Here is a 22,350-nt window from a genome sequence, read left to right as displayed (position 1 = left end):
GAGTGTTTTTTTGATTCTTAGTCTTCCCAGGAAACAGAAAAATGTCTGCAATTTTTCCCCCTCCCAATTTCTCACTGTTAACCTGTGGATTTCTCCCCTTAAAAAAATAATTTGATACACATTTAAAATGGTAACATCTATTTGCTCTGATGCATTAAAATTAAGCTTAGAAATCAGATTTGTATGCTGAGACATAATATAAAAACAGTATTTCTATTATCTAACAAAGTGGGCAAAAACCATAACTTCATGTCGTTTTTTACTCCCCATAATAAACATGTATTTTTTTTTATTCGAAGAGTCTTCAAGCTATGTTTGAAAGAAACAAAAATATTTCTCAGTTGATTATGTTTGCATTCCAGTATAAACTATTTCCATTTCCCACTGCTAACATGAAATTATAATCATAATGTTCCATACTTAAGAGAAAGTATGGAATATATCCGTGCTCATCCACAAGTTGCAAGACTTCTGTTTAATAAACACCAAGTACAGTATTTAAGATTTCCATTATTTTTACATATACAGCAAATATTCAAGTCCATCTTATTTCCTTTATAAAAGCATCTTGTCCAATTTTAATAAAGATAGTATGCTTAAAAAATTCCAATATATAGTACATTTGTTTCTTTACATGTATGTGCAAGATCCCCTGACAAAAAGTAATACGAATATGGAATCCTACAGCTTCACCATTTACACCTCCTTTGGCGAACACAACTTTGTATCACATAATGTAAGTACCATCTTTGTAGTATTTCATGGATTCCAGTTGCTGAGTCATTGCAAGGACATCCTGAAATCCTGTACTGAGTCCGGACATGTGTTGAAAATAAGCTTCCTTCTCCACTTGGACAGTTAGGTTGTTTACGCCAGCATCTTTCAGAATTGCTGTAACCTGAACAGAACAGTATGGTTAACATTGGTATTACACTTTATATGCATCTCAGAGTAACTTGCAATATTCTGGCACTGGAATACTGCAGATTAAAAAAATATCATAATACATTCAGTTTTCTGGAAAGTGAAGACTAGCTTCAGAGCGTATGGCTTTGGAACTTCTGCATAATGGGTAATTCTTTGTATCTTGCATAAGAAAATAAGTATCTTTTAAGGAAAAGAAAAAAACAAGGCAGACAGATAATAGTAAGCCAGTTATAAACCCACAATTAGCACCCACATATCTCTACTGTTTACTGCCTGTTTTGCAGCATGAAATCCACCTCCTCCTCCTTTTCTCAGAGCAGATGTAGTGCTGCTTTCAACAATGAGGAGAAAAGGCCAGACTTTTGTTGTTGTTGTTGTTCTGTTTTGGCAGATGTTTTAGCAAACAACTCTTTATTCCAAGCTAGCAGGCAAGGGGCAGTACAGCATTAGAGACCAGCTCTGAGACACTGACTAACAGCTACAAAAATAAGCACAAACAGCAGCTTCAAACTTCAATCTATAAACCGACTACATGGCTACAGAGTAAGAAATTAAGATATTAGGGTCTAAAAACCTTGCACCTTACCTGCTGTACAATTCTCTGTTCCATCACATCCGATACCACTTGCACATGTATTGTACCTGCCACAACACTTGCTGAGTGACACCAAAAATGAGGATCTCTGTAGGATATGACTCCCTCTATTTTTTGAATCTGTACAGAAATTACATTAGCAACAATTTATTTAAGAACACATTTTAAACTTGTGTATGTACATGGATATTGGTGGCAAATACTTCACAGGGAAATGAAGCTGTATAGCAAAGCAGCTTTCCAGCTAAGCCATATACAGAAACATGTAGTATTGAATGGTCACCTTGCTAATACTGTCAAAGACTAGAAGCTAGAATCAAACTAAATGAAAAACCCAGCAGAGGGCAATGCTAAATAGGATGAGAAAAAAATGATTTCGTGTACAGATCACAATAACATCAATGGAAAGACCAACTAGAAAGCTGGCTAGGCATGTAACCATTTCTAGGGCATGTGTTACCTCACTACCCAGGATGTGCAGCTATTTAGTTATCGTAGCTGGACTTAATTCAGAGACATACCACCTTCCCATTATTTATTATTTTTTGAAATTGATCTTTGTACTGGGTCTGGCTGGGATGGATTGAAGTTTTTTCACAGCAGCGGGTAACGTGCTGTGTTTTGAACTTGTGGCTAAAACAGTTTTGATAACACACCAGTGTTTTGGCTGTTGCTGAACAGCGCTTGGGCACTGTCAAGGCTGTCTCTTTTTCCCACTCTGCCCCTGCCCCTGTGAGTGGGCCGGGGGTGGGCAAGAAGTGGAGAGGGGACGCAGCTGGGACAGCTTGTCCAGAGGGATATTGCATGCCACATAACGCCATGCTCAGCAATAAACACTGGGCTAGAGGAAGAAGGGGTTTTTTGGCTTCCAAGGTGGCTGTTGCTCAGAGTCTGGCTGGGTATTGGTCTGCTTGTGGAAGGCGGTGAATGATTTCCATTGCATTGCTTGTTTCTTTGGGTTTTTCCCTCTTTCCTTCACCTGTTAAACTGCCTTAATATTGCTCCCAGAGTTTTCTTGCTTTTGCTCTTCCTGTTCTCTCGCCTCTCACACCGGCAGTGGTGGTGGTAAAGGGGGGAGTGAGCAAGTGGCTGTGTGGATGCCTGGCTGCTGGCTGGGGTCAACCTACAGCAAGCATATTGTTTTACTGTGACATATTTTGTAAAATGCTTTTCCTATTATCTTTTAATGAATTGCTCTTTGATTGTTTTCAAAAAGTAATTTCTTTTTCCTCAGTCTCCCAGAATTGCTTTCTGTCTTCCCTCATCAAAAAGTGAAACCCCACTCTGCACCTCACTTTCCTTTCATTACACAAGTCTCCCCCAGCCAACTTCCATTTATTCTTTTCTTTCTCTTGAAGACAAGAACACATCTTCCCCTCTACGAACTGACAGGACACCATCAGGATGGTCTTCCCGGCTGCCTCGAGTTGGTGGCATCCTCAAAGAACATGTAACTAGTTCTCTGGCAGAGAGGAGTTCTCCACGCTGGGGTCTGCACTATGATTCTGGGCAGGAACTCCAAATGAGCCAACAGTGAAGACTAAATACAGCCTCAAAGTAGATACCGTACCGCAGCAGACAGGAAAAGAATGGACTAGAATGAAACAGTATTTAGAAAAACCAGCTTTACTTTTGCCGTCTCACCTATTGTGAACCAGCACGCCCTTCATGATACGGACAAGTAACAACACCTGTAATTAGAGGCTTAAGATACAATCCTGTAGCCTGAACTGTACACATGAAGTTTAAAAAGGCTGCAAGCTTTTGGGAATTGCTACATTACTTACTTAGTACTAAGTACCTTTCCCACAGTGTTACCGTACTTGTCTGAAATAATGAGCTACCCATAAAAGCAAAAAACAGTACAAGCTGGTTTTAGTTGCAAACCAACTTTAATCAGTAGAACTCCTAAAGCTGTCACATCTCTGCAAAATAGATTTAAAACCATTTGAGACATGAAGTTGTCTAAGACAATGGAAGCTGTCAGAATGAGATACTTGAGTTTAATAATTATTAAAACCAGTTGTAGCTTTGTATGTTTGTATATGAAAACATTTAGAATTGTAGTTCTGACCTTTTCTAAAGCAGCGTGCAGATCTTTCTCCTGTTCTGGAGGTATCCTCAACAGAAGCACTTGACAGGCATCTTTCAATAGTGGGATAACACTAAGAAAAATCAATGTAGCAATAAAAAGAGAGCAGAGTGGATCAGCTATGAGCCATCCAAATTGCTGAATAAATATCGTGGATACAATAACACCAACGCTGCCAAGAGTGTCTGCTAACACATGCAGAAACACACCTGAAAACAAAATAAACACAGTGATTAAGTTGAACAGTTCTGTTTAAAATGTATGTATATATTCAATAGCGCAAACACAGTAGGATTTATTAAATATAATAAACACCCCTCAAGCTAAACAGAGGCAACTATCTGCCTAACTGGGTGCAAAATTAAACACAACATTTAGCTTTTCTAATGTTTAATTACAAAGCAATGCAAAAAAAACCCCCACATTTTTAGCCTACAGTGCAATGATCTAGGCGGGTATTCGCAGATTAAACCAAACATGAATAGTCTTTAAATTGTTAGTGGGATTTGTACTATATAGCATGATCATTTAACTGTGTTTAGAGGGACTCATTGATCCTTAACAGAGGATAAAAAGGTAAGTGTAAATGCCTTGGCCTGCTAATGCATACAGATTGTAACGTATCATTTGGTTTTTGTATGCCAACTCTGCTCCTATTTTATAAGAAAATTGTCTATCTGCTACTGCTAGGAATAATCCTTTGTACTGCTTTAATGGTGGGTAGCATTCTCAGTGTACACTCAAAGGGCACAGAAAAATAATCTCTAATTACTTGTAAGATTAATGCTAGTTAAGTGTCAGGATTTGAAAGAATATAGTTAAGAGTATGGGCATACTTCACAAAAATGCCAGACAACAGAACAGTCAACCGAATTAGGCCACAAAATAACCAATGAAATATGAGACTGTTAGCTAAAAAACTTATGCTTTGACAAGCTTACACAAAAACCTCATTCCTTTATAGATTTTTTTATAAGCCAGGCAGTTGGTAAATAACTACCTTCTAACTACTAGGGAAAAAATTCTAAGAAGTAGCTCTGCTGAAGTTTTGTATGTATTACCTTTACCGGTTAACTTCTGATTTTAGGTTTCAAAAAGAAAGTTTCACCTTTACCACCATATCTTCTGAATCACAAATAGAAGCATATTACAGATTGCTGGTCTGCCTTTGTTCTTCTGCTTCTTATCCCCTCCCCAAGTGATTTTACAACCTGCTGTCGCAGGATACCTAGTAGCATGGTACTATCTTTATAGATAGCGATCTTGTGCTTTCAATTCCAGATGGAACATAGAACCATGAACTTTAAGCTCTTTCAATACGGTTTACAATGACTGTTTATTAATATTAATGAATTAATATTAATATTATTGAAGACTGTAGATTAAGGCTTTTTATTGGTCCTTACGTATTACCCACATTTAACAAAGCCATGCAAAGAAGCATTTGAAGTTATGTTTCTTCAAATCAAACTCATTAATGAAGAAACAGTTTGAGAAATTCATGTATACTACATTCAACGGGTGTTCAGATCACTTCTGGAGATTTTAAGAATAATGCATAGTATGGGGCCTGATTCTGAAAATCTTCCAAGTCTGCTGGAAATCACATGCATCATTTATGATTCAACAGCCTGTACTTGCCTCTCATGTTGGTGTTCATGCCTCCTCCCGAAGACCCGTGGGAATGTCCATGGCTGTGCCCATGGTCACTGTGGGAATGGCCGTGCCCATGGCTGTGGCTGTGCCCGTGGTGCGAATGGCTGTGATCGTGTGAGTGACAGCCTCCCCGAGAAGCCCCGTGGGAGTGCGCGTGGCTAAAGGCACAGATACCAACGAGGTTTACGATCAGCCCTCCAACAGAGACGGGCTGTGAGAGGGAGGGAGAAAAGCCTTTAACATCACTGTATCTTTCCAGGTGTTCAAGTTTATTTTCTAGAACATGGTAATCAGAAACACTGTACACCTAATAAAGGAAAACTGTGGAAGCATTAACATCAACAGAAGGATTATTCTCATGTGGATTCTTCATCATATTCCTTTCAGTATACAAGCTGGTTTCAAAGGAATTTTCTTCCCCTCTCAAAAAAATCCACTTCTCCCCAGCTTTCCCAAAAAACCCACCCAATAACCACAACCAAAATGCAAAACCTGGTTTCCACAAATCAGGACAAGGTAGCAAATTTAGTTTTAAGACGGGGTGATTGCTTTTATTTACTTTCAAAAAGAGATAAAGTGGTTTAATACAAGCTTTGCTTTGCTTTCATTGGCAAAAAAAAAAATTGTATATCGTATCTAGGACATGCACACTCATTTAAAATTGTACCTAACTGAAGATAGCAACTACCACTTTATTGGTTGAGTTGTGCTTTTCATCTGTTTTCCTATTTTTTTACTCTTCTCTTGAAAAACTAGCAAAGCATAAGAGTAATTCCAGCTAATAAAGGAGTTAAGCAAGTCTTCCTTGGGGGTTATTAGACCTTTCCTTGGCTATGCAGACTGTGCTCATGTAGAGGGGGTAACCCCTCCCACCCCCCAGAAACAAAATCAGTAGTGAAAATGGAATAAATATTGGAGACTAAAAAGGAAAAAAAAAAATCAGGCCTTGATTCCAGCAATGCACATTTTCAGTAGTGCCTGCATAAAAATCTCTTTGTTCCTGAAGAGAGCATGAGAGCACAAACCTCGGGGGGGGGGGGGGGGAGAGAGAGAGAGAGAGAGAGAGAGAAACCAAGTGAAGCTAGAAATGTGATAAATGAAGGCTTGGATTTGCAGAATTCCATAATCAAAAAATATCAGTTTGAAGAACATGAACTATTGCAGTTGAAAGAAAGGGATGGAAACTTGAAATTTAAGTGGAGAGCCCCTGAAGAGGTTGTGGAAGGTAGAGAGACACAGGTGTAGTTAAGATTAGCTATGCACAGCTTCATGATTGTTTATGCCATAGTAACATGCTCAGCATAATGTTATGAATTCTGGCTGATTTTTGAGGTTTCTCAGAGACTAATACAAAATCTTTTCTGTAATACTTCACATTGATATACATAACAGCAGAACCAAATTTAGTCTTGTACAGATTATTTCCTTAGTATCTTTTATTGTAGAAAGACCACCATCTGAAAAGATTACAGCTGTAACATCTTAGAAAAAATTCAGTTTAACTGTTGTAATTAAATTATATTCACCCCTACATATTTTCATATTTTAAAACTAGATGTAGTTTGGCTATTAAAATTAGAATATGTTAAAAAGTCAAGGCACAGTTTAGATCTCTTGAGTATGCAACTCTAGTCTCCTTTTTTTTTTTTACATTAAGACGAACATAAACGAACCATTAACTGCCAAACAACATTCAAACAGAATGACAAAACTTACAGTTAGCATATTTGTATCTATGTCCGGAGGATCCACCAGTCTGGCCACCGATTCCATGAAGACAAAGAAAGCAATTACCATCAGAAAGAGGCCATTAATAAATCCAGAAAGAATTTCTACACGTCCATACCTGAAAGCAAACATATGTACTTTTGAGAGTGAACAACGGGTACTCTGAACAAATTTCAAAGTTATAATAAATAAAGTAATAATACATTTAACACAGCATTAAGACTGCTTTGATTTTTTTCCTCCACGCCACAAAATCATGCCTCAATTTCTGGGTTATTTGTTTCTGACCAAGAGGCAGCTAGTTTGCAACTGTCCAAACACCAACAGTATAAAGTTATAATAATGTCAGTATTTTTTTATATATACCGCACATTCAGGGCTTCAAACTTCTAAACTGCTACGCAATTTAACCACACAAATTTTGATTATGTCAGCACAACTGAAATCCTCACATAAACACTGATTTTCAACATATATTTTGGTTTTACGTACATACATATATAGAGTGAGGCAATTTCTATGTAATATTCACAGTGATAAAGTTTTACGTGTAGAGATAAATGGAAATTATATTTCAGACACCTTTTTGCTGGGGTAAGAGGGGAACAGCATGAGCACAAATGGAACAGAAAAGAGACATAGCAAAAAACCCACAGAAGCATGCACCATTAAAACATCCCAAACACATCTTCATAGCAGGGCATTTTGAAAATGAGCAAGTAGAATAATTTTCAGATAGTCCTTAAAAAAACTAATATACATACCCATAGGAAAATATGCGGGTTGCTTTCCATCTTGTCATCAGAGCTGCAAAAAGCCCCATCACTAATGCAGAACAATCAAAAAGCATGTGAAATCCATCAGAAATAAGACCAAGGCTATTGGTCCATACTCCATAAAAAAGCTCCACAAAAGTGAAAGCCTAAAACAAAAGAGAGTTTGAATTTTTCCTCAAACATAAACTTCTAATTTTTGTTTTGGTAGCTAGCAGGAAACTCTTTCCATAGGACACTCGACAGTTTTCAAAGGTATTGTTAAACGTATTTCTAGTCCATCTTCTCTCTACTCCAACAAAACAAAGTGATACATTCCAAGTCTATGAAGAGACATTTTTGAACCTACCCTCCCAAAAGTCTTAGACCTAAGAAAATAACACTCTACAGGAGTAGATTTAAGTTTTCATTTAGAATTTTAAACTAACATTGTGCAGACAAAGTTTTAAGCATTTTGTCATTAAACAATGTAACAACTCTGATCTGATCTACTATTAGTGTAAAAGCAATGCTATCTATACATCTGTTCCGTAAAAATTTTCTTCAGCAATTAGTTGACTGTTTAAATCTTGTGAATTAGTTTTGAGAAGCGTACAGGAGGAAACATTTTCAATACATACATTTTCCCTGTATGATTTACTATTATTAATTAGTCTGCCTATAAACTTTCTTTCCCATCTTTAATATTCCATAATGGAATTCCTTGAAGTTATCATGGATACTTCAAGTTTCTCCCTCTATTTTCTTGGATAATTGCTGAAGAATGAAGAGAGATATTTGCAAATGAGGTTCTATCAATCTTGCTCACTGCATGATCTTTTCCTATTTGAGAAAGAGAGAAGGTAGAAATAAAACCCACCTACTTCAAAATTACACTACTCAATCCCAAACTTACTATTTTGTCGTCCCCATCCTTGAAGGCCTTATTAGTTTCAGCATATCTGCTGGTAACATTGAGATACCTCTATCTTAAACGTACCATCATACAAGTATTTACTTACTGGTGTAACAGTTACACATAGCACCAGTGCCACACTGTGACAACAAATCAAAGTGACCTGCCACTTACTGTAAGATTAGCATAAGAATCTTCTATTTTAACATTCTGTCTAATGAAACTACTCTATCAAGCGTCACTTTAAAAACAACCGATCATGGGACCCTTTTAAAGAATAACTCTTCTTACCATACTATGTATGTACTATTGTGATTGGGTTTGAAAAAAACCATGCACTTACCAGATTTAGGCACAAGAAATAGAAGATCTGCCTAGAATCATACTCCTCAAGGATTTGTTTCAGTGACTCCTTAATAAACCGGGGTAATGACTGAGAGCTCTGCTGTAATGCGTCACCCATGAAGTTATATAGAGGCGTGCCTTCAGGGGAATAGCCAATAAGGGTACCCTTCTGCCCTTTCCTGGAGGGGGAGGACAGGATATTGGCAGCTGCAAGGAAAGTATTGAAGTTTTTGTTGCCGTTTCTAAGCTTCACAGCTATTTTATAATGTGTTTTATCAGCAATTAAAGCTTACATGAAATTTGCAGGTAGCAAAGTGATTGTCAACTTCATCTTGAGGTTCATCATTAGATTTCATTGCTATGTAAGATTAGATCATCACTTCCACAACAGAACAGATCTATTACATTCTTTTTTTTTGCAGACAGACAGTAAAAGAGCACAAAGTTACAGGCCCTTTTTATCTGAAAGAATCCATAAAAGCTTATCCAAAAGAATTCTGCACACATCTACTTTCTGATTGGCTTCCCAGTCACACAGACAATAGATTTATTAAAAGATAAATAAGAATACGTACATAAAATGAAGAAGACAGCACTCACTACCACCCCTCCAGAAAGAACATGCTCTGTGCTTTCATGGTGCGGTGGCTTGTTCATAGCTCGAAGCTGGTCTGTTATTGGATGTGTCCAAAAGTTGCCGAAAAGCAGTGCACTAATGAAAATAAGGAAGGACCCATATCGAGCACATGTGGAAGCTTCCATCTTGACGGAGCATATGGACTCCACGTAGAAATCCAGGATCACAACAAAAAAGATGACTGTTATGAAAGGCATGATGAGAGAAGACCAAGACTCTACTTTACTCTGCAAGAAGAAATAAATTTCAAACAGGATTGTTCACAATTAGATGCGATTGTATATACAGCATTAAAACTAGTTCACTTTCATTACAAATGTTTCCAGCAATCCATCAAAACATAAATACTTTTATACTTTCAGTTTATCATATAAAACCAACATTCCAGCTATAGAAAGACACATGCAGCTCCTATGCACTACAGTACCTTATTTTAAATACTTTCATGTGTTTAAAAGAAATGCCATATGCAATGTCATGTTTGCAATCGTCTACTCTCCCCAGACATGCAGGCATAACATGTCTTTAAATTACAATAGCCTGCTCCTTAGGAATAAAAGAGCCCTGTATTTATACAGTCGTTAATACTTGTGCAATGTTAGTATATGAATCCAGGATATAATATCTGAGCTAGAAAGACGAAATAAAGTTATCACACAGAAAAGGAAATTAAGGTATCATGCAGATATACACCAAAATACAGAGGAAAAATTTCAAACAGTGCTTACTAGAAAAATAAAGACGGCAACTTTGGTAATTTTAAAGATATGTTAAAGGAAAGATTTAAATTGCACTTCACAAGCAGAAGCATTATAAAAATGATTTTTTTTTTTTATATATCTATATATATCTATATATCTATATATCTATCTTACCTCTGTTGTCAGAGAGAGAACAATGACCCATGGGCACAACAGAAGGACGGAAACAAGATGAGACAAAGCTTGGAGACGCTTGGCTCCACCTACATCTACAGAGAGCTTTCGGGAAGCCATGTGAAAACCAACCTTACAGCACAATGCCAGTACCAGAAGCAGTACTCCTCCCTGGAAACACACAGAAGGATCCTGTTAGCATTTCTTGAGAGCCAAATACCTCATTCCAAACAAAGTGACGCTTACATGAAAAAAGATTTAACGTGCTTTCCTTAACTTATCAACAAAAGCCAAAGACAGCGCATTTCCTCTAATTGTTACTCTAGTTAAAAACAGTAATACATGGTTATACCTCAGCACTATTCACAACAGCCTAATATGACTCTAAGTTTAAAACTCTCAATAGTGTTAATTGACATACAACAGCAGTGAATTGGCAGCGAACAGCATACGAGGAAAAAGAAAAATGACGCAAAACTGGGTTTCCCATCTTCCATTATTAAAAAAGTGTTGAAAGTATACGTAAACCCCAACGTGTCATGTCAGCTTGGCCTCTAATCCTTTCATAACCTTTTCATTCACTTACCTTTAATCACACCATACCATATTTCTTCACAGTATTTTCTTTCAAAATTGTTCTATAATTGTTCTATAAATGAATCACAAGATACACACACAGCATCTCATCTCCCTTCGATCACGCTTGCTTTGCACACAGTTAACCGGTCTCTCTAACATCTGATTTATTTTTATATTAATACTTTCCCAGCTGTTCCATGATTTTTTTTCCTGTTTTAGTCCTCAGCACAGCCACTTTAGCAACAAGACTAAGCTAACAGAACAACTCAATCAGCCAGGTCAACCCCAGACAGTAAGATTTTGATGCTCAGTCATTCATGCCACCAATTATAATGGGACTATACTACTGAAAAGTATCAGAAACCGTGTCTTCAAATGCAAGCATCTAATGTAAAGGAAAGACCGGGGAAAGATAAAGAAGCAGTAACAAAACACAGACCCCAAAAGTAAGCAAGAAACGTACTGTATGCAAAGCATTATGAACATCCAGAACACTGATGACATGGGGTAGTTTATGATCATTTTAATGAGACTTTTTAGTTATGAGACTTTAGGTTATGCATTACAGCAAAGTCCTTATCAGCTATACAAGCTGAACATTGCATGGTTTGGCTCGCTGTATTGAAGCTGTTTGTACTCAATCAAGATGTAAAAATTACAGTGCTAGTTCAGTTTCAATATGGGGTGGGGATATTGAACTTTTTGGTTTTGATTTAGGCTTGGATTAGCTCTGAGCTGGTGAAATTCTTACCTACAAAACTTAGATAAATGTTAACCTGCTAAAATACAAGTTCTTTACCTTGTGATCTGCAACACCCAGGAAAGCAATGATTGTATACAGAACATGGGTAAGAGCACTGTCATGATGCCCCTCAGCTAAATAAAAAAAAAATTAAGGAAGAGTTTCATTTGATGATTTTTTTTTTAAGCCACAGAACAGGTAGGTGTAGCAGAAGACCACGGGACGCAGAAGTAAGCAAACTGAGCATTAAGGTTCGTCAGATCCTTAAAGTTTAGGAAAGATGAAAGTATTTCCACAGAAAATAAATAGTTAAAAATATTTGAAAAAAAAAAAAAAAGAGTATTTTAACACATGAGAAGATAGTGACTGTTAAATACTGCACAGTAGTCATGATACAGGATTTATGTTAATTTTGGCAACCAAATTTTGAAAAGTATACTCAATAGCATTAAAAATTAGACTAATTTTCACTAAAAGCATTAAAACAGTGAGGTGTCTAAAATATGATCTGTATCTTTCCAGTTTCTAAATATTTAAACTTTAGAAAACAAAAGAGTAATTGACAAACACAATCCAGCAAAGATTAAAATAATGATAGCTTTTGGGAAAACTACCAGAGGACACTTTAACAATGAATTTACTCACTGAAAACTCAGTGGATTAATCGATACTATTCCTGAATATACCAGTTACATCTGTAATTCCATGTTTCCATCCTTCTTTGAGAAAGTTTACTTTCACCTTGTTTGTTTTTACCACCCATTCTTAGATGTATCACTTTTTGTCACTTCACTATCATAAGAAGACCTGTTGAAAACTTACTTCAGAATCACTTCCAATTAACTCAATGGCTTTGAAAGCATGTTAGCTAGCTTCCATTTGCAGTTTAAAGTCCATTGTTGTTGGAGCTACTGCAGGCTATTTCACATCAACTTTTCAGCTTAGCAGATGACCTGAGACTACCACATTTGCAAAACCACAAAACAATCTTTCTGGATATACCAAAAAGACTGCCAGGCAGGCTACCAACCATTTACTGCACGCACTTAGGCTACACTCATTATGTCTAGAATTTCTAAAAAAAATGAGAGCTGATCAAAAAAGCTTCTAGCAGTCCTAAGTGATCTGATATGTGCAAATGGGCAGGGAGCCTTTAACTACAGCTTAAAATCTGCAGCTGTGTTCTAAGTTATCAACAAAGTAAGCAATGACATTCATTTGGCCATAAATATCAGTATTTAGATGTAAAAGTAAAATCTTATGCTATAATATTCTTGAAAGGTAAGATTCCTACAGAAAAAATGCAAGCATATTTAATTCAGTGCATTCAACTTCACATTCTCTCTGCTCCAGTAATAAAAGGCACTTGCTCTTAGACATAGCAAGAAAGGATACGATGTTCTGCTATTTTAGCCATGAGGTCGTCATTGTCAAAAAGTAGTAAGCAGATGACAGCTATGATGAAAAATGCAGCACCTCTTGTCTGTAAAAAAACAAAACAAGAAGCACCAAATATTTTTATAATATTCTGTAACAGATTAATGTAAGAAAATCCAGGAAATCGGCTTTCTCCCTCCCCCCTCTTCCTGATCAAGGTAAGCATATTTTAGCTTGGTAAGAAAAACATGAGGAAAAAAGACTTTTTTTTGAAAATGTGACCTTAACAATATAATTTTATATTTATTCAGTTTTTCAGATTTACCAGATAATGCAGGGCAAATCACCACTGTAACAAGCCAGAATCCTGTATCTTACAAACTTCAAGCGTGATTCCTTCCTTCTTCATGGTGTGCTTCTGCCTGCCAGAATGCAGAGCTACTTAAGCCCGATGATTTAATATTTTGCAGCATCAAGGAGCTATAAAAAAGATCTAGTGGACAAATTGTAGTATTCTGTCTTATGGGAGGTAAAGGCTAGAGCACTGTGCAAAGGCCCTGAGAAAGCAGAGCTCTGCAGTTCTTTCATGAGGAAGGGATAGAGCTAACTATGAAATCCCAGCTCCCAAGGCTTTCACCACTCTGACTTAAAACACTGCAATTTTGGTATTCATCATCTTGGCAAAACACTGAGCTCTACAGCTAGAAACCACTATTACAATTCATCTTCTGAAGCCAAATGCAGCTATCACATTCTTGTTTCAGAAAGTCAGCTGACTTCTCTTTGTCACAGTTCACTTCATAAAGCTGAAACATTCAGAGGACAGGGTTATCGCTGCTTGTTTCTGCTGCCTTACACATGCAATTTAACTGGTAAGTGTGGCCCACTAATATACACATTGACAACCAACCTCTCTGAAGCTCTACATTGACCCTTTGGGTGGATGGCTGGAGAAAAAATTTGTCTTCTAGGTGAAGAGCTTCATGCTGGATGCCCCAAGGGGATGGGGGTAGAGTGTCAGAGCGGATGACTCTGCTATTCACTCTAAGGCCAGCCTAAAAGTGATTAAGAGACTCCAGCACCAGTTATGAGACAGAGATTTCAAAACTCCCAGCCTGAGGTGGCACCAAAGCCAGACTTTCTCTTACACAGCAAGTACTCTAGCCTCAGGTATATGACATCCTAAGGTATCTTCCTCCAACTGTCACTGTTTTTGAGGGAAAGTGCCCAAGACTGCTAGGTGCTGGGATGAGCTCATTCCATTTAGGGCTGATTACGCACAGCTGGAGAACACCTTGCAAAATTGCATGTAATGGGACTCAGACAAAGGATGTTTCAAGCATAGATCTCTAATTAAGTGAAAGACTGGGCCCAAGTACTCAGCACATATAGGCTCATGCAGACACTGAAGTACTTAGAGAACTTTTTGGCAGAAAAAGCTACGTATGTGAAAAGCTACAGACACTGAAGAGGCTAGGCAAGGATCTGGAGACCCTATTGCCGGACTTCCATGCCTAAAGGCCAGGACCACTACATACACATATGTCCTTTTGTGAGTTCGAACCCAAAATCCCATTACAAAGAATGCCGAAGTGCAAAAATCATTCTCAAGGTTCCTTTCTGCCTACAAACAGAAAAAAATCTCAGATATCTGCTATGGATCTCCAACAGCTTCACCCAGTGTTTCTCTTTTAATGCCATACTGATTAAGTCAAGTAGTACATCTTATCATTTCACCACTAATTAAATTTAAAAAAGAACAGTTTCTATGAACATAGGTCCAAAACACTGTTCTGGGTGAAGTAGTACTTGAATTCATAGCATTCAGTATTTTTTACATGTGGTAAGATAAATTTTTAAATACCTTTGCTGGTCCTCCACCTGAGCTTGTGAACAAGACGCTAAGGAGTGATAGCACAACCACATCACTGTGCTCAAACAGCAACAATGTCCTATAAAAAAGTGAAACAAACAATTATATCCGCTTAGAAGGAGCTTACCTCACAAGCTTGATATATATTATTTCAGCTAAAATTCAATGACACAGTAGTCAAAAGATTTATCCTGTGATTTCAACAGCAAGTTTAAACAATTCAGAAGGATAAATGCAAATCTATTTGCCTTCCCTAGCAATAGATCTAGCTGCAGACAGCTAGACGTATCACAAAACAAAGAACTTCCTAACTCAATGAACAGATTAAAGTTACTCATTTATAAATTACTTTAAATTGTACTTTATTGTAGTAACACAAGAAGATACTAACTTGCTCAAGTTGCTCAAGTTGCCAAAGTTTCTGGCTCCCAGAGAAAAGAGGTCCTGTTCTGTTGTATTACATCCTGTTTATTGAACTGCTGATGGTCTAGTAGTCTATGCAACCTCAGAACCTCTTAATTGCTGAAAGTAAGAAATTTTAACTTGCACACTATCTCCTTCAGAGAGCGAAGGCTGACTAACAAGCTATATTGACAGCTTTCCAGAGCAGAACATGAAAGTAATAAACGCTGTCAAGTTTACCAAATGCTTCTGCCATTCTCTGCATAGCAATACAACCTGCTAGGGCCCACGTTACTGGTTGTATTTGGGAAGACTGCCAGCATCCAGAAAGGCACTACAGTATTTCTTAAAGAAATCCCATTATTCTCAGGTACACCTTCTCTTGTGCAGAGGATAAAACTTCAACTTCGTAAAATGTATCATTTAACGCTTTACCTTCCTCTCTCTAATGAAAGATGCTAACACATTAACCTTCATTTTTGGAAGTCTAACATTATTCTTGTATAGTTACTCAGTAATGCTAACAAACAGCACAAGTAATTTTACTCGAAGTATATGCACTGATGCTACCCAATTCCAACACGGCACAGGCATATGACCAGATAAAGCAGTGCCCTGCAACAAATGCAGAAATTTATTGTAGTCACCTGGCACAGGAATACAAGCTGCTATCACTAGCTGTCAAGCCATCGACTTCAAACAGTTAAATAAACTGGGGTTACATAAATGAGACTAGGGAAACAATGAAAACTAGTCAGTAAACCAGTCAATGATCTTCTTGTGTCACTCACATCAGTCGTTTAAGCACTACCAAGAATTTCACTGGCCTCTTGTCAAAGAATGAATGATGAAAATTACAAGTTCTACAGAAAATTATATGTAGCTTTTCCCAAGCACAACAGAGTTGACAGGAAAAAGCATAAAGATTCACTTAAAATCTCAAAAAATAAAGCAAGAGGCTGGCTTCATGGGCTGATGGACAGAAAACAAAAAACAAAGGAGCAAGACAGGGAAAGATCACAAAAATTAGCTTAAAAAGAGAAAACATTCTTTACAGTAAATCTATATATTTACCTCAGTGGTCCACAAAGAGTAAGGCCAAAAAACCACAAGAGTGAAATGATACATCCCACAACAGCATGCTTAAAAATTTTGATCCACTACAAAAGAAAGGTATTTCATTATAATTTTTTCCACAGTTTCAAAATAAATACCCCACTATTAGCATTCTTCTAGCACAGCAGCTGTAGAAATAGAGGAGGAAACATATGCTCTGCAAGTTCTGCAAAATTTAGAGTATGACTATCTTCTTACCTTCTTTGCTGGGTAACTAAGGTTTGTTAGGACATATTATAAACCACAATTACTTATTTCTTTTCTACTACAGTACTACATTCTATAGTATATTTTGACATCTCTTTAAGAAAAAGCCTGAAAAAGAATCAAGTCCATTTACCTGTCAAAGATGCTGATTATTTTGTAATCTATTGTATATATCTGATAGACATACATAGAACTAGATAAAACATCCAAGATAAAAAGACTAAGACCTTAAGTCTACAAATATTTACGCATGTGTTAAATCTTTCTTCAGGAAGCAGGTTATCATTCAGCTATTCAATACATCATTATCTTTAAATGCAAATTTTTGAAGAAAAGTTACTCATTTTGGAAATACATTAAACAAGACAAAGTGCCTAAGATGAACACCAGATCTTCAAAGTCCAGAATTTTAAAATTTTTAGCAATAGTGAAACCATAAATGGACAGATTTTTCTGAACACAAATCAAAGATGCAATTTATTCCTGTTCACATTTTAAAATTCTGCCATTCATGTCTAATCATGAAAGCGGCTGACATTTGGAACACTTCTGAGGCCACCCTTCAGGTTCTCTCTACTTAGCACATACACTGACAACACGGTGCATGGATCAAGTTTTTTGTGCACAATTACACAAAACCAAGATGAACACAGAGCAGGTGAAGAACATCTACTTCTTACAAAACAGTGGGTTTCAGCCTGGCCCTACTCTGACTTCTCGGGATACTGGGAACTCAACACAGGTCTGAAGAGCAGTTAGACTAGCCCCTCATCACAAAACACAGTGCAGAAAGCACTCTTTTGACATGGGGGACATGACTGGAGCACTTCGACATTCTGTCAGTCCAGAAATTGCCCTTCTGAACTGTTGAAGTCAGCTAAGTAGAATAAGCTCTTTTTGAAAACCAGTCCTCAAAACAGATGCTTGTATAGAGTCAAGGACCAATCTTTTCATGATACTCTCAAAAGGAGCTGACAAAAGCTAAAAATGCTGAAAGTTTTTCACCGTGCCCTAGACACAAAGTTAGTTACACACTTCCGGAAATTGCAACCACATCTTCCAAGTGGAGTAACCTTTGTTCTGCTTTCAGTTCTGGCAAGAGCCACGTTGTCAAGAATATCTACAAAGACACGAATCGCTACTACATATGTCAACTCACCTGACGCTTGGTTACCACTTTTCCAGAAGAAAACGGTTTTTGAAACAAAACCATAAAAAATGCAGACCTGTTAAAAGGAGAAAGTTTGCTCTGTTAGTGTATTAGCAGTCAGCTTTTTATTCAAAGCAGCACTAAATAACTAGGTCTCTCACATCAGGCTCAGTTTACAAAATGGCTTCCTCTACATTTTTCATTAAAAGGCCATACTGACCACACTCACTGGTTTTATTTTCCCTGCTGCATTACACGTGTCAGATACCAGTACGAAGGTGACGACAAGTGAACTTCAGTTCTGGTCAACTTTAAATGCAAGTTCTTCAGAGAATGGCTAATGAGAAGTCTACTTGTGATTTACAAAAATCAAAAGAACTGATCTCAGAAGTTTTGAGAAGAAATAATACTATGTTTTTTATTAGCAAGATACATATATCCAAAGGCTTATGTATCGTGACATATGGAATGCCGAGTACACAGTCATTAGAAATGGTGAGAAAGAGCATGCATCTTCCTCAACTGGGATCAAGAGTAAGTGATGGGGAAAAAGACTATGGTGCTTGGGAACAAGCAAGTGAGAAGCCCAGAAATGTAAACAAATTTGAAATAAAAGGAAAAAAAAGAGGTTCCAAATATTCCAACTCTGCCAAGTTTATTACAGAAACGCTCTGCCACATCGTATCAGGTAAACATGAAGCAGGACTGTGTCTGCAAAGGTTGTTTCTACATATTTGCTATCAGTTTCTACACTTCACCTCGCAATCAAGGAAAACTAGCAGTTGAAGCTCACAGCAACTACAGGAATGCTTCAGTCTTTACTGCTAAGACTGCTCCTCAGGAATCCCAGACCCTGGAGGTAGAAGAGAAAGTCCGGAGAAAGAAAGACCTTCCCTTGGTCGAGGAGGATCGGGTTAGAGATCATTTAGGCAAACTGGACACCGACAAATCCATGGGTCCCAATGGGATGCACCTACAAGTGCTGAGGGAGCTGGCAGATGTTATTGCTAAGCCACTCTCCATCATCTTTGAAAGGTCATGGAGAACAGGAGAGGTGCCTGAGGACTGGAGGAAAGCCAATGTCACTGCAATCTTCAAAAAGGGCAAGGAGGAGGACCCAGGAAAATACAGGCCAGTCAGCCTCACCTCCATCCCTAGAAAGCTGATGGAACAGCTCATTCTGCATGCCATCTCTAAGCATGTGGAGGAGAAGGTTATCAGCTGTAGTCAGCATGGATTCACCAAGAAGAAATCATGCTTGACCAATCTGATAGCCTTCTATGATGGCATCACTGGCTGGGTAGATGCAGGGAGAGCAGGGGATGCTGTCTACCTTGACAAGGCTTTTGACACTGTCTCCCGTAACATCCTCATAGACAAGCTCAGGAAATGTGGATTAGATGAGTGGACAGTGAGATGGATTGAGAACTGGCTGAATGGCAGAGCTCAGAGGGTTGTGATCAGTGGTGCACAGTCTAGTTGGAGGCCTGTACCTAGTGGTGTTCCCCAGGCGTCAGTACTGGGCCCAGTCTTGTTCAACTTATTCATCAACGGCCTGGATGAAGGGACAGGATGTAAGTTTGCTGATGACACAAAACTGGGAGGAGTGGCTGATACACCAGAAAGCTGTGCTGCTGTTCAGCGAGACCGGGACAGGCTAGAGAGTTGGGCAGAGAGGAACGTAGTGAAGTTCCACAAAGGCAAGTGTAGGGTCCTGCACCTAGGGAGGGATAACCCCATGCACCAGTACAGTTTAGGGGCTGACCTGCTGGAAAGCAGCTCTGCGGAGAAGGACCTGGAGTCCTGGCAGACAGCAAGTTAACCACGGGCCAGCACTGTGCCCTTGCGGACAAGGCGGCCAGTGGTATCCTGGGGTGCATTAGGAAGAGTGTGGCCAGCAGGTCGAGGGAGGTTATCCTCCCCCTCTACTCTGCCCTGGTGAGGCCACATCTGGAGTACTGTGTCCAGTTCTGGGCTCCCCAGTTCAAGAAAGACAAGGAACTACTGGAGAGAGTCCAGTGGGGGGCTACGAAGATGATTAGGGGAATGGAACATCTCTCTTATGAGGAAAGGCTGAGAGAGCTGGGTTTGTTTAGCCTGGAGGAGACTGAGAGGGGACCTTAACGATGCTTACAAATATCTTAAGGGCTGGTGTCAGGAAGATGAGGCCAGACTCTTTTCAGTGGTGCCCAGTGACAGGATAAGGGGCAACCGGCACAAACTGAAACACAGTAAGTTCCATCTGAATGTGAGGGAAAACTTCTTTGAGGGTGACACACCACTGGAACAGGCTGCCCAGAGAAGATGCAGAGTCTCCTTCTCTGTAGATATTCAAAACCCGCCTGGACACGATCCTGTGCAATCTCCTCTAGGTGAACCTGCTTCAGCAGGAGGGCTGGACTAGATGATATCCAGAGGTCCCTTCCAACCCCAAACATTCTGTGATTCTGTGAACACAAATTATAAGGAAGCAAGCTTGTATTCTATACCCTTCTTCAGAAAATTTGGACATGCCTGAGTTTCCTATGATCAGTACTGTCATAGTATGATCAATTTTGAAGTAGCAAAAACATTGAAGTTTCTCGAAGGTAGAGAGGCCTTACAGAGAGATCTGGATAGTCTAGAGAGCTGGGCAATCACCAGCCCTATGAAATTTAAAAAGAGCAAGCGCCGGATTCTCCAGCTGGGATGGGGTAATCCTGGTTATACCTAAAAACTGGGGGATGAGAGGCTGGAGAGCAGCCTCACGGAAAGAGATCTCGGGGTTTGGGTTGATGGCAAGTTGAATATGAGTCAACAGTGTGCCCTGGCAGCCAAAAGGGCCAGCCGTGTCCTGGGGTGCATCAAGCACAGTCGAGGGAGATGACTGTCCTACTCTACACTGCACAGGTGCAGCCCCACCTCGAGCACTGTGTGCAGTTCTGGGTGCCTCAATACAGGAAGGACATCAGACTGTTAGAGTGTGTCCAGAGGAGGGCAACCAAGATGGTGACAGGTCTTGAAGGCAAGACTTAGGAGGAGCGGCTGAGGTCACTTGGTTTGCTCAGCTTGTAGAAGAGAAGGCTGAGGGGTGACCTCATCATAGTATATGCCTTCCTCACAGGGGGCAGCAGATGGGGAGGTCCTGATCTCCTCTCTCTGGTTGCCAGCGATAGGACACGAGGAGATGGGATGAAGCTGCATCAGGGGAGGTTCAGGTTGGGCATTAGCAAAAGGTTTTTCACTGAGGGCGTAGTTGGTCACTGGGACAGGCTCCCCAGGGAAGGGGTCATGGCACCAAGCCTGCCAGAGTTCAAGGAGCATCTGGATGATACTCTTAGTCATATGGTTTAGTTTTAGGTAGTCATGTGAGGAGCAGGGAGTTGGACTTGATGATCTTTATGGGTCCCCTCCAACTTGAGATATTCTATGATTCTGAAGTTATAGTGAGCAGAGATATGAAGGAAAAACACTGATATGAACACGGCATTTCCTGGATCCACTACTATGCCTTCTCCTCCTCGATTAATCTATAATAACATAATGCAGGATATAAGCTCGGCGCTGACAAAGAACACCGTAGATAAAGCGTGCTGTAATGGTGGCAGACAAAGCTTCACTCCCTGCAGACTCACCCCAGCTGTACTATAAAGATAAACTGCACGAGGTGGACCGCTTTCAGAAGATCGTAGGATTCAAACAGCCCCACGGCTTTCAAAAACTTGGTGAAGCAGAGCAGCACGATGTACCGGGTCAGCCTGCAAAAGCAGAGAGGGCAGTTTGCACCCGCGGCCACGCCGCCGCCGCCGTCCGGGCCCCGGCCCCGCCGCCGCTCCCGCCCGCTGCCCGGCGGCCCTGCGCCTCAGGCGGAGGAGGCCGCCGGCTCCCGCCGCCCCCGGAACGCTGAAGGGCGATGCCCGCTGCTCCCCGGAGGGAGCGGCCCGAGGCCCCCCTCACCAGCGGACCGAGCGCTCCCCCCCCGCCGCCGTTACCGGGCGCTGGGCACATCCACGGGCCCCAGCACGCCGCCGCCGGCCAAGGCCTGCCCGCTGTACTTCTCCTCCATGCCGGGGCCGGGCCGGGGGAGCGGGCGCGGCCCCGCGCCCCTGCGAGGGACGGAAGGGGTGCGAGCGCTCAGGCGCGGCGCGGCCCGCCTGCCCCGCAGCGGGGGCACCTCATCCTCCGCGGCCGGCCGCCGCCGCTGCGGGAGGGGGACGGGACGGGACCGGACAGGTCGCGACGGGACCGGGCGGGAGGGGAGGGGAGGGATGGCGAGGCCCGGCCCCGCCGCCCGCGGCCCCGCGCATGCGCCGGGCGCAGTGCGCAGGCGCCCCCGAGGCGGGGGCAGGGGGCGGGGCCTACACGTCACGGAGGGGCGCGGAGGGAGGGGGCGTTCCCTGCC

At 40.3% G+C, this 22,350-nt stretch overlaps 1 protein-coding gene across 1 annotated transcript; it reads right to left on the bottom strand.

The window, feature by feature from the left end:
• Positions 1-495: 495 nt before the first annotated feature.
• Positions 496-22,127, bottom strand: SLC30A5 (solute carrier family 30 member 5). The gene is made up of 16 exons (XM_082335514.1): positions 21,941-22,127; positions 21,584-21,706; positions 17,979-18,045; positions 16,571-16,656; positions 15,086-15,173; positions 13,240-13,327; positions 11,902-11,978; positions 10,524-10,694; positions 9,587-9,875; positions 9,010-9,218; positions 7,763-7,920; positions 6,987-7,116; positions 5,256-5,481; positions 3,597-3,823; positions 1,514-1,642; positions 496-898 (listed from the first exon to the last, which is right to left on the bottom strand). Exons 1-16 carry the CDS (start codon positions 22,012-22,014, stop codon positions 728-730), a joined length of 2,313 nt encoding a protein of 770 aa, XP_082191640.1. The 5' UTR covers positions 22,015-22,127; the 3' UTR covers positions 496-727.
• Between the last annotated feature and the right edge of the window lie 223 nt (positions 22,128-22,350).

This window comes from Platalea leucorodia (assembly GCF_965183815.1).
Source record: "Platalea leucorodia genome assembly, chromosome: Z".
Taxonomy (NCBI): domain Eukaryota; kingdom Metazoa; phylum Chordata; class Aves; order Pelecaniformes; family Threskiornithidae; genus Platalea; species Platalea leucorodia.
This window is presented reverse-complemented; position numbering and strand designations above follow the sequence as displayed.